The sequence below is a fragment of the Cyprinus carpio genome, chromosome A16 (genome assembly GCF_018340385.1).
Source record: "Cyprinus carpio isolate SPL01 chromosome A16, ASM1834038v1, whole genome shotgun sequence".
Taxonomy (NCBI): domain Eukaryota; kingdom Metazoa; phylum Chordata; class Actinopteri; order Cypriniformes; family Cyprinidae; genus Cyprinus; species Cyprinus carpio.
Genome location: NC_056587.1, coordinates 11,431,809 through 11,443,782, shown reverse-complemented (window position 1 = coordinate 11,443,782; position 11,974 = coordinate 11,431,809). Strand labels below are relative to the sequence as shown.

The window sequence follows — 11,974 nt, the reverse complement described above, 5'->3', positions numbered from 1 at the left end:
AGCAGCGAATGAATAAATTAAATATTATGTGTTCGTTTAGGCTAAATAAATGTTTTCAGACATTTTTGAACATTTTCCACTAACACAAAATCGCTGTTATTAATTATTTAATAAATGAGTGGGATAACATCAAAATCGTTCAAAAACGTTTTAAAACTTACAGATTCATTCATGTATTCAAATATCATGAGTCACGAATGTCATTAAGTTTTTTTTTTTTTAAGGAAAACTCCATTTGACTTAAAAAGCCAATTTTCATGAAAAAGTCAAAATATGTGATAAAGATTTTTGTAAATAAATAATTAAATAAATAATATTTAATACAGAAATTGATATTTCTGAAACAATTTAGTTTGATTTACTTTCTTTAATGTAAGCTACTTTTTAGTACATTAAATGATCCAGACAAAAATCAAATGTCACTGTCACGTCATTGACTATATATATAAAGATACATATAAAAAGGATTTTATACTGTGTTTAACAGAACAACTTTTGACTTGAAAAAAAAAGGTAATTTAAATAACAGGTACTTCAATTAATGGTTTGTTACAGTTACACCTGTTTGCGTCACTTTTCTGGCATCTGTTCCTGAGTGCGGATTTTTCCCTGATTTGGCAACACCGTACAAGGCTTGGCCTTGGCAAAATTTCCACATCTTGCATTCTGCATCCGATCCAAAGAGCTGTTGTGATGACTACGCTTCAGTGAGCACACTGCGAGGACAAAGGAGCTCTTTGTGTGTAAGGGCACAATTACTGGACCTCAAGTCTGAGGACTCAGCTAATACTAATGAAGCAATAGCCTATACACGAAAACACCCTGCAGAATTTAAAATTGTGTTAGGATATATAGAATAAACAGGAGAACCATACCATGATATTTGACAGCTTTATTCAGTTACAAGATTATATGCTTACATCTTTAGGTCTCACCTGACTTGTAATGAGATAGAATCAGGTGGTATCTCTATGAAGCCAAGTTAATTATCTCTTAATATGTTAATCTATATCACATAAAAACGAGAAAAACATTAAAAAAAATAAAAATAAAAAAATCTTGCAGCTTTTTATAATGAAACTTTAATATCTACTTCCCCCATCACATTCCATACTTTTCAATGGCTTTCTTGGCCAGGGAAATGTAGGCATTCATGGCATCTTCATTTGACATACCTGTTGGAGAAAATAGTCAGGACTATATGAATCAAGCTTTCATCAGAATAATAATAATAATAATAACTGTAGTGGAGTACAAATCTGAATACAATTTACATAACAAATACAAACAAGTGCAGTGTGTGGTTACTGAGCAAGCTGTGCAGAGTACAACTAGTCATACCTTTTAACTGCTTGAAAATTATGAATATGTTTTTTTTCTTCTTACCTTTCCTTGAATTCCATGCCTCCCATTTGGCTTTCCCTTTCAACTCAGTGATTCCAGGTTTGTCTGCACAAAACAGAACATACAGACTTGGAACTATTATATCTAAGCGTCAAGCTCATATAGTTTACCAAAAAAAGATTTATATTGGCCTACAACAATTACCAATATTAATGTCCCCAACGATGGCTTGCTTGTAGAGGCCATACAAATCCAGCAGCTCTTGGTCTGTAGGTGTGGCCTTCACTTTCTTTACATCCTCTGCATATTGCTCAAATTCAGCCTATAGCCATAGACATCAAGACTTACTTATTTTTCCTGTGATGCGATAATAATATAATCAAGCTCTACATGTCCAGCAAAAAAAAAAAAAAAAAAAAAAAAAAGAATGAATGAATGAATGGGAAAGAAAGAAAAAGCGTCACATAGTCTGATCCAGTGGCGTAGGCAGAATTGTATTTTTGAGTGTGCCAGGGCACTATAACAAATGATTAATTGATTGAAAAGCAAGTAAAGGCATATTTTTTTCTGTTTTTTTTTAGTGGTCAGTGCACGTTTTTAAAAGTCATTTTTACAGAATTATGCAACTCATCAAAATAGATTAAACAATAATTATTTAACAAATATTATATTTGTATAATAAACTGAGGGGGCCTAATTAATCGGAGCGGACCTGTGTTCGTCAGGCCAGTCAGCTGCCTACGCCCCTTGGCCCACAAAGCACATTCTTAATCACTATCATGCATTATTCCCAGACTGTACGCAGCCGGTTTAGTATCAGTTAATATCAGTTTAGTAACAGTTTTGCGTGCCAACATGAATGCTCTTTGTACCCATATAAACCTACAGGAGTTGCCTTGAGAGACGGGCTTTCTCAAGCATGACTTATCAACTACATGACTTTCATATGAAAGTAATTGTTTGTGGGTAGCCTGTACATCGCGCAACTTTTTGCTAGATCAAGAGTGAAAAACAAAATGACGTAGGCTAATACATTCACGAGCGCACATCCAGAAGGTGAAAAAACGACACTGATATCTCATATGGATGCGTAATATAGCCTATGCGCCTGAGCACACAGAGAATAACATTAGCGTTTGCGTAAACAGCAAAATCTAATTCAGTATTATAATAATACTGAGCTTTAAAATCCTACCTATTTATAATCAGCTGTGGATTTAAATGAATATCCAAATGGTTTGTTATTCATGCATTAGCTACATCTCAACAAAAGCAAGGAACGTGAAATTAAAAGAGAACAGTGCAGTTAAATAACTTGCCTTCAAAGTCATTTTCTTAGACGAGTACAGTGCGGCTGGGCGCGTCAGATAGAACGTAGCGTAGATGCACTGATGAATAGAGTTTACGCGGACACCGCGCGGAGCTCCAGTGCGCTGCTGTGGATCTGAGCGCTGATTGGCTGATGGATCGTCCGAGGGTGAAACCCAGTGAACCTCAGATTATTCCATTTCTATGGTGAAACAATTAATTCCAGCAGGGGCGTAGATATCATTTCAGAAGTGAAGGGGACAGAAATGTTACAAATATATGTATGTACAACAGTTTTTGAACAGTGATATTTTTTTATATTTTATGAAGAAGTCTCTTTTGCGCACCAAGCCTGAATTTAATTGATCCAAAGTAGCCTCCAGCAAAAGTAATGTTGTGAAATATTTTTACTATTTAAAATAGCTGTTTTCTATTTCTGTGATCAAAGCTGAATTTTCAACATCATTACTCCAGTCTTCAGTGTCTCATTATCCTTCAGAAAGCATTCTAATATTATTATCTATTATTATCATCATCAATATTTAAAACAGTTGAGTACATTTTTTTTCAGGATTCTTTGATGAATAGAAAGATCCAAAGTTCAGCATTTATGTGAAATAAAAAGCTTTTGTAACATAATACACTATACCATTCAAAAGTTTAGTGTCAGTATATTTTTATTTTTCATAAAAGAAATTATAGAAATGAATACTTTTATTTAGCGAGGATGCTTTAAATTGATCGAAAGTGATGATAAAGACATTTACCCTATAATTTTACAAAAGATTTCTATTTCAGATAAATGCTCTTCTTCTGAACTTCAAAGAAACCTGAAAAAAATTATAGTCAGATGTTTTCAACATCATTATTATAATAAATGTTTTTTGAGCAGCAAATAAGAATATCAACATGTTTTCTGAAGGATTGTGTGACTGAAGTAATGATGCTAAAAATGTAGCTTTGAAATCACAATAAATTAAATTTTAAAATAAGCCTATATTCGAATAGAAAACAGTTATTTTAAATACTAAAAAATATTTCTACATTTGACTGTTTTGCTGTACTTTGGATCAAATAAATACAGGCTTGGTAAACAGAAGAGACATCATTAAAAAAACTAACAATTTCACTGTTCAAAAACTATTGATTAGGCAACTTTATTCTTTCTCTAATTTCTAGCTTTTAATTGGCTTAGAAACAAGATAACTGCTGGACACTTATCAATAATAATTATTTGTTAATGTTTATATACTACAAACACTTATAAGGCAGAATAATTTTTTATACTGTAATAAACACTATATAGCCTAGCTAAATAACACTGCATTGTTCATATACATTATTTATTACCTGGAGATGACTTGAAAAACACAAATAAACCATATATTGTCGCAGTCGTATGTTTAATGTCTTCATGTTTCCAAACGTTTCTGTTTTTCTGATATTACTGTTTTCATACAGCTGGACGCTTTTGTCCAATTCCTGCATTGTGCCTTTAGCTTTCACATGCAGCTTTACATAACACGAGATCCAGTGTTTACTCAAAAAGCATATAAATGGGAAAATGATTAATTTACATTTATTTGTTTAATTAATTTTTTTTAGACTGAACTTGCAGACAATGGGTAGACATATTTCTATTTTCTACTTATATAATATAAACATAAAAACAAATCAAACAAAGCAGTTTTTTAGAACCGAAAATTAGATGTATTTATTCTTTCTTTCTTTATTTTTTGTCTTCGTGTATTTTCTTTTATATCATTTTCCAGTAGACCAAACAATGAATGTAACAATAATAATACAAGTGCTCTTCAATATTAGGAAAAACAAATCAAGTTCACTAAAGAAGTCTTACAGTACTAAAATAAACAGCAGTGTCAGGACCACTGATCTATAATAGAGGATTTATTTTTATGTATTTATATTTATGTAGTCATTTATATAGATTGGTTGTCAGGACACAAAAAGCACAGTTTACATAACTCGTTTCTAACTAGTGAACTTTTAATTTAATCAGATTAACAATAGTTATATTTATATCATTAATAATAATATAAATTCTATTTTTTGTAACTAATAAAATATGAGTTATATTTGTAAATCATATTACATTACAATGATATCTAGCTAGTTGAACAGCTCTGCGGACAGTCAGTCACTAGATGGCAGTGTGTATTTTAGGAACCTTGAACGATTTATTGTGTGACCACAGAAAAAGACCTTCAAAAACAAACATGTCTGCGCACGGAGGAGTGTGCTCACGATTATAACGGGTGATTTCAGGTTATTTTATTAGGTTTGTATAAATGCTGATAATTAGACGTCTTGGTTCATATAAAAACTATTTAAAAGAGTTTGAATGTAATGTTGCATGCCTCATTGAGCTTATTATAATCATTAATGCTGAATTTTGCTTAAAAGCAGGTTTCCAGAAAGAATGTCTACCCCAGGGAAAGGAGCAACGAAGAAAGAAAAAAAGAAACCCATACCAGTGAAAACTTCACTGAATAGCCCATACAGCACTCACTGGAGTCCACTGGAAAGAGAACACAAGCATTTCATACTGAACACACTTAAAGGCAAACTATCCGCTGTCGGGCTTCAGAAACAACGAAGCAGAGGGAGGTCAAGAAAAAAGGGATCAAAACCCACTGAGGACCAGAAACCCGCTCCTGACCCGGCAGGGAGAGTACAGACCCCCTCTAAGCCCACCGAGCCGTGCTGGACCAACCCGGCCGTGAGGAAACAGCTGGCCGTCGGCATCAACGAGGTCACCAAAGGCCTGGAGAGGAATGAACTGAGTTTGGTGCTCGTGTGTAATTCAGTAAGGCCAGCACACATGACGTGCCATTTAATCCCGCTGAGTAAAACGAGGTCGGTGCCCGCGTGTCAGGTGCCCAGTCTGAGCGAGAGTCTCGCGGGGCTGCTGGGTCTCAAGTGCGTCCTGGCGCTGGGATTCAGACGCGGCGCCGAGGTGTTCGAGGAAGTGGTCCGCGCGATCACACCCGTGGTCCCGCCGCTCAGAGTGGCTTGGATTCCGACGGATTCAACAGCGAAAGCCGAGGAAAAGCTGGCCGACACGTTAAAGGGGCAGAAGAGGAAATTAGAAGACATGTCGGATGAAGCCACTGGCGCTTCGCCTTTAAACCTCCAGCCACTGAAAGTGAAGAAAATCATCCCGAATCCTACGAAAATCAAAAAACCCAAAAAGAAAGGAAAGCAAAAGTGCTTATCAAGTGTTTAACATGTGTTCTATGAATGCAGGTTACTATATAGTGTGTTTGGACAGATGTGTGTATTGTTTAGTATTTTCATAGGTTAATCTGATGGACATGAAGAGGAAAAGGACCGAGAGGAATTATGTTTTGTATCTTGGATGCTTTTATTCAGTCAAATATCCATGCTGGTATACCTTGGATGTATATTTTTGACAATCAGATATTTGGGCGGACTCTGTCATGTTTGACATATGGTGCTGGTACTTATTCCCATCAGTTCCAACCTGCAGTGGAGTTCAATAAAAATACTGTCTTGAGAAAGAGAAAGCTGATCATTTAAAACTACACAATTTGACTTTTAAAAAAACAACCTCTCTGAAATAAGGCAAGTACTTCAGGTGTTCTAACCATAACCCATAAGTTCTTAAACCATACAGATTTGAAAAAAAAAAAAAAGTTTCATGCTCATTTCATACAGCAAGCCTTAGAAAAAAACACGCAAACTGACATTCGCAAAAGTGCCCTGGACGTTATTGAATGAAACCACCAGTTGAAATGTGGAACTTTGAGAGGAGTACCTTTCTTTTTAAGCATGTCTGGACGTGCGCTTATTTAAAAGCATATTGTAGATTCAGATACATTAAAGCAAACCATGACAAGATAAGCTGTATTAACACAAAATCAGCTTCTGCTGTAATAACGTTGTTCACATTTCATTATGCCTCACCAGTGATTGTAACTGAACAAGCTTTCCTGACCGCATCACCAAAAGCATTAGGAAAAATGCTTATATCAAAATGACAATGCACACGATTGTTTAACTCTCCTTGTGCTTAAGTATAGCAAAATTCCCAGGGCTTGATCGCAAATGCACCACTTGAATGAGGTTATGGTTTGACTGGAAATAATACTGACAGAATAAAGAAAATCAAGAATAAAATGGAACATGTAACTTAAATACAATTCTAAATATCAGAATTGCTTTACTAAAATTATAATAATTTAAAAACACTAAATGGTAAAGAACAGAAACGGGTGGGAAAAAGAAACCATTAAGGTGAGATAATCATGTCTTCATGAAACAAAAGGTAAACTAATTTACATTCAAAATTCTAAATGTTTCTTTTGGACACACAAAACCTAAATAAACATATTATTCTTAAAAATGCACCTCAGAGCAATCTGGCCCTTTTATAAACAAGTTGATGTTGTGCTTCAAAATGCATTACATTCTTCCACACATTTAACCATTTACGCTCCCCCTCCCTCCCTCCCCTCGCACAGACAGCAGGAACTCTAAACGGTATATGACTTTAAAGGCAGCTCCATAGAAAAGACTTTGGAATTCGACCCCCGTTCATGTTCCGTTGTAAACCTCACAACACGTAATAAATAACTGGCATTAAATGTACAGCTTGCTAATTCACACAAATGTATCAACACTCCTTCATAATACAAAACAAACAAACAAAAAGACAAAAACAATGGGATTAAACATGTTCTGTGAGAGGATACAGAGTGCATGTTAAGGAAAATAAACAACACTATGTGTTTGACCTTGATAAATGTTTCTCACATTCTCGGAGAGAGAGAGAGTCAAAGACGAAAAGAAAGGAGGGGAGACCCGTCAATAACTGGAACAAGACCTAAGAGAGCTGCACAACATAACTCATTCACTTTGAATGGATGTCAGTTTTTCCTCTTTATATTGACTACATCCAAGTCAGAGAATTTGAGATGGACCTCTCAATCTGTCAGCATCCAACATGAAGCAGCCAGTTACTGTAAAACAAGGCCAACCTGGGGAGAATGGAGAAGTGAATTAAAACACACTTTAATATTGTAACTGGTAATGACTGATTATCATCATGTATGCAACATCCAACCCTAATTAAACACACCTGAACCAGCTTATCAAGGTCTTACTAGTCATACTAGAAACTTCCAGGCAGGTGTGTTGAGGCAAGTTGGAGCTAAACTTTGCAGGACACCGGCCCTCCAGAACAGGGTTTGGAGAAACATGTAAATGTTTCTTTAACAAGCATTTAACTATCAAAGCCCATTGCTACTTTAAACTATGCTTTAAATGATTTAATAAAGTAAACAATTGTAACCAAAAAACATATATACATACTTCACGAGTTCACACTTGCATATAATTAGCTGAAGTGTGATAATGCGTATTTGCCGTGCTGTCCGGGGAAGGGCTCCGAGCTCGGGAATGGCCCGAACCTAGAGTACCCCCCTCCCTGTATAATTGTAAAATTAACTTGAAGTGAGGAGATGGGGTGGAGGAGGGATGCTGATAAACCGTCAATGGATAGAGGTGAGTCAGCTGTATTTATACTATGGTGTTGATTAACTTGATATGCTTCACCGGTGTTGATTAGGCTAAGTATCAGACGCGCTCCTCCAGAACCTTGTTAATAAAGCATCATATAGTTTTGCTTTTGTGGAAAGAGGGTAAGTAGCATCAAAGCTGGGATATAAAAGATAAAAAATAAATACAAATAGAATCTTACTTTCTCTGGGTCCATGGGAGGGCATTTCCAGTTGTACAGATAATACTGCAGGTTACCATCACCAATCCCAAACTTGAGCTTTTCCAAGAAAGTCTTATTGTCCATTAGATCCAGCGCATTGAAAACATCAAAACCTTTCTGATGTCCCGAAACATCCCCCAAAAAAGAGGGAATATGAATTACAATACATGAAGACCATATCAAATCAGAAATTAGACTATAGTCAACAAATCATTAGTAATAGTCTTGGGTTAAGAAGCTCAATTGTGTATTGTACCAGTTATACCTGTTTGGCTAGAATGAGAGCATCATTCATCAGGTCTATGAGCGGCGTCTCTGTGTGGACGTTGTAAAAGGAATAAGCAGCCTTTAGGTTTTTGTGGAGTGGATGATGCATCACTGTGGATGGCAGGGTGTAGAAACTGATGAAGTCCGTTAGCATCCCACCAGAGCCTACAAGGAAGCACAATAAGTGAATAAGAATATGAAGATAATCTTGATAAAAAATATGATCAGCACATTTGTAGATGCATGTCGCTATGCGTACCTCGACTACATAAGTGTCAATGATGTTCTCCTGTGGTAGGAACCAGTGCTTCACTTCCTCTTCCCCCATGACAGGCCGCAGGTGGAACTGGCTCAGCTGTTTCTGCAGCAATGCTGTCACCTGCTTCACATCCCCATCTCCCATCGGCCTCAAACCAGGAGTACGAGTGCTCTAATGAGAAATGCAGAACAAAACCACAGTATAAAATTTAAAAGGAACCAAAAAAGAAACAAAATTAAAAAAACAAAGGAAAAAATAAATAAACGAGTCAATCTACACAAATAATGTTAAATTCCAGATGCACTATTCCTTTAAGTGTGTTGTTTTTGAAGAATGTTTATTTTTGAAGTTACAGAAAGGCTTACATCAGGTAATCTGTAGAGCTTCATTGTCCGTTGTAGTGTCATATTTCTGCTGAGATGGGAAAACTTAACCTCCACAAGCTTCCTGGGGTTTAGAGAGCGATGCCAGTATCTGTAAAGATACAGATAACAGGTTCGATCTCACCAAAATGCTTCAAATTAGCATCTAATAACCCAAATGAGAGTTAATAACCAAGTGATGATTTACTGTTGCAGCAATCAAGTTAGATTTAGTACCTGCATGTAGAAACGGGTTTGGGCAGCACTACACCAGCAGTGTATACAGCCTGGAAAATTCCCTCTAAATTGACCCGCCGTGTGATCTCTCGGATTAGTACTGGAGCGACACGCTTTGAGCGCAATTTTTTATGCACGCACAGGAAGTTAATCTCCACCATCCTCTTCAACCTTTGGATGGAAAGAGAATTAGGACTGGAACAATTAACAATTCTCAAAATGTACAAACAGAATTGGTAAAAACTGCTCAAGAGTTTCAGGATTCTGTAGTTTCAGGCGCAGGCATTGACGTGATGTGACTTCATACTCACGTGTCATAGATATGGATGTCAGCAGGAATGGCACTGATGAACCCAACCAGCTTCTTATTGGATGAGACCCTGACACCACAGTGCCACTGGGGCAGCCAACCCGGGGGACGTAACGCCCTAACAGTGAAAGACAGCGAAAGAACTGTCACACATCTCACCCTGCATGCGGTGCATTGCACTAAATTACAGATATCATCTTAATAGCCATTAATCACTCACTTACCATTTCAGAAAGTTAGGAGAATAGTCAAATCTAAACATGTTGTCATCATCCTCAACATAATTTTCATTCAGCAAAGTGTATAACTCCTTAAGCTACAAAAGAAAAAAAAATGTTTTTATATCTCAATGAATATCAAGTACAGTATAAACATTTTGTCACACATACACATACCACTTCAGCATTGCTGAGGTCCAGTGTGTCCCACATAAAGCCCTGTGGGAGGGAATATGGCTCTTGTCTAATATTTTCTTTATCCGGCTCAATTGGCCCATGAGTTGTCACCACCTCATCTGCAAAGAAACAGAGGGAGCTCTGTATGCTTGTGCTTTCATTCATGATGCTGAGATTGTGTTTTCTGAATCAACCATAAGTTGACTGGCTCATTGAATATGACACTGTTTAAGGATTATTGTTAGATTCTTACTGATTTGCCAAGGATGTGCCAAGTTGCTTACATCTGTAATGCTGCAATCGAACACATGCAGAGTTTACGTATGACTTACTGAGTTTGGGCACGGGTTGAGTGTCCCAGAACTGGTACTTGTGCTTTGTGGCCTCGTCTATGTTTTTGGCTGGACCTTGACAGGTGGACAGGAGCTCCATAGCTCTCTGAATGTCCTGCAGTTTCTGCATTGGAATGGCAGGGTTCTGGGACAGGAACAGAGGGAAATCAGCCTCTTTCTCTTTTTAACAAAACCTGTTTTATAACACTACTCAAAGCAGAAACCTTTATCTCCTGAGAATCAGAGGCAGAGTCAGACTTGGCTCCTCCTGAGCTTGGCTTCTCCTTCTTTCTCTTTTGTTTCTTCTTTTTTTTCTTTGCACCAAGATCACCCCCAGGACTTTAACAAAACCACAACACCGTTCAAATACCAGATATACCTTTACTGTCAAAGCAAAGACCTGTTTATGAGATTCAAAGACAAGCATGACAGGTGAAAGTGTCAGTGGATTACTGCTATAGCAATACCCTGGAGGGTGACTGCCAGAGGAAATACCATTAAAACAAGTGTCAATCTCTGCATGGAAGCAGGTCAAACTTTATGGGGCTTCCTGATGGATGCAAGTCTGCCTGACAACAACAGACAATCATCATCTTCTGTCCTCGAGCTGACAAAGATGCTCGACTGCAATGCTGCTCGCTCGGCTCTTGAAGAGGATCAAGCGTGTTTGAATTGTTCAGAGACGATGAAGACAAACTAATGTAACCAGGCGGGCGCTTTCCACTCTCCTCATGTAAATATGAACAACAACTGCAAAACCAAGCAGACTAATACGTTCAGAAATATAGCAGAGAAGAGCCTGGAGGACTTGTCTGACTGCTGAGTTCAAAGAAATCCTTGAACATTACTGTCGAGCTAGCTACAGCTAACCACGATTCCAACGCCATATAAAGTAAATATCGATACTTATTTTGGCTGTTTTAAAATGTCTATATATACCGCTATATATCCATCATGCAATTAACGAGCTATTACATCAGCCGACTCGTTTAAAATACACTAATTCTCCTCCTGGTTACCTGGTTGCTAAGCTAACCGCTTGTTTACATCTCTGGAGCAGTTACACGGCGACGGGATGCCGCGGCTAATCCTCGCGCAAACAGCAGCTCTTTAGCGCCTGCTCACCCCTGCATGTGCTCATTTTCCTCCTCGTTGTCTCCGTCGATGCCGCAGGTGTCCTGGTCGTCCAGCTCCAGGCTCTGCTGGCTGGCCGCGGACTCGCTGTCCTCCGCCATCATGAATGAATCTGCTGCAAATCCTCACGACAAAACCACTCAATAAAAACCACGGAAAACAGCACCGTCTAGCGATTATTGCCCCTAATAGCCATTGAGAGTGTAAATGGAGACACAGGCCAAGGTGAAAAAAACAAACAAAACCCAAAAACAAACCATAT

At 37.5% G+C, this 11,974-nt stretch overlaps 3 protein-coding genes across 8 annotated transcripts; 1 reads left to right on the top strand and 2 right to left on the bottom strand.

Annotated features, from left to right (window-relative positions):
• Nucleotides 1–877: 877 nt before the first annotated feature.
• LOC109082826 (acyl-CoA-binding domain-containing protein 7-like) lies at nt 878–2,814 on the bottom strand. The gene is made up of 4 exons (XM_019097666.2): nt 2,664–2,814; nt 1,549–1,666; nt 1,387–1,449; nt 878–1,175 (listed from the first exon to the last, which is right to left on the bottom strand). The coding sequence occupies exons 1-4, from the start codon at nt 2,673–2,675 to the stop codon at nt 1,102–1,104; spliced, it is 267 nt and encodes an 88-aa protein (XP_018953211.1). The 5' UTR covers nt 2,676–2,814; the 3' UTR covers nt 878–1,101.
• Nucleotides 2,815–4,829: 2,015 nt separating this feature from the next.
• On the top strand, nt 4,830–6,194 carry LOC109082825 (ribonuclease P protein subunit p38-like). Of its 6 annotated transcripts, XM_042772628.1 has the most exons (3): nt 4,863–4,951; nt 5,077–5,792; nt 5,943–6,194. In XM_042772628.1, coding segments are annotated over exons 2-3 (702 nt in total). In that variant the 5' UTR covers nt 4,863–4,951; nt 5,077–5,092; the 3' UTR covers nt 5,945–6,194. The 6 variants fall into 6 exon arrangements, with proteins under 6 accessions (XP_018953209.2, XP_042628559.1, XP_042628562.1 ...); XM_019097664.2 differs by having other exon boundaries at nt 4,830–4,951; nt 5,080–6,194; XM_042772625.1 differs by having other exon boundaries at nt 4,854–4,928; nt 5,077–6,194.
• A 1,110-nt stretch (nt 6,195–7,304) lies between these two features.
• On the bottom strand, nt 7,305–11,872 carry LOC109082827 (glycylpeptide N-tetradecanoyltransferase 2-like). The gene is made up of 12 exons (XM_042772623.1): nt 11,703–11,872; nt 10,803–10,919; nt 10,579–10,723; nt 10,247–10,365; nt 10,076–10,167; nt 9,853–9,969; nt 9,542–9,712; nt 9,308–9,416; nt 8,943–9,113; nt 8,682–8,849; nt 8,396–8,533; nt 7,305–7,673 (listed from the first exon to the last, which is right to left on the bottom strand). Exons 1-12 carry the CDS (start codon nt 11,814–11,816, stop codon nt 7,653–7,655), a joined length of 1,482 nt encoding a protein of 493 aa, XP_042628557.1. The 5' UTR covers nt 11,817–11,872; the 3' UTR covers nt 7,305–7,652.
• Nucleotides 11,873–11,974: the final 102 nt, after the last annotated feature.

Excerpts from the sequence above, each read along its gene's own strand:
- LOC109082826 (XM_019097666.2), bottom strand. Across the intron at positions 1,450-1,548 it reads CGTTGGGGACATTAATATTG|ACAAACCTGGAATCACTGAG; the intron begins GTAATTGTTGTA and ends TGTTTTGTGCAG. Across the intron at positions 1,176-1,386 it reads GGCATGGAATTCAAGGAAAG|GTATGTCAAATGAAGATGCC; the intron begins GTAAGAAGAAAA and ends TTTCTCCAACAG.
- LOC109082825 (XM_019097664.2), top strand. The coding sequence starts at position 5,093 with ATGTCTACCCCAGGGAAAGGAGCAACGAAGAAAGAAAAAAAGAAACCC.
- LOC109082827 (XM_042772623.1), bottom strand. The coding sequence starts at position 11,816 with ATGATGGCGGAGGACAGCGAGTCCGCGGCCAGCCAGCAGAGCCTGGAG. Across the intron at positions 10,168-10,246 it reads ACCTCAGCAATGCTGAAGTG|CTTAAGGAGTTATACACTTT; the intron begins GTATGTGTATGT and ends TTTCTTTTGTAG. Across the intron at positions 9,713-9,852 it reads GACATCCATATCTATGACAC|GTTGAAGAGGATGGTGGAGA; the intron begins GTGAGTATGAAG and ends TTCCATCCAAAG.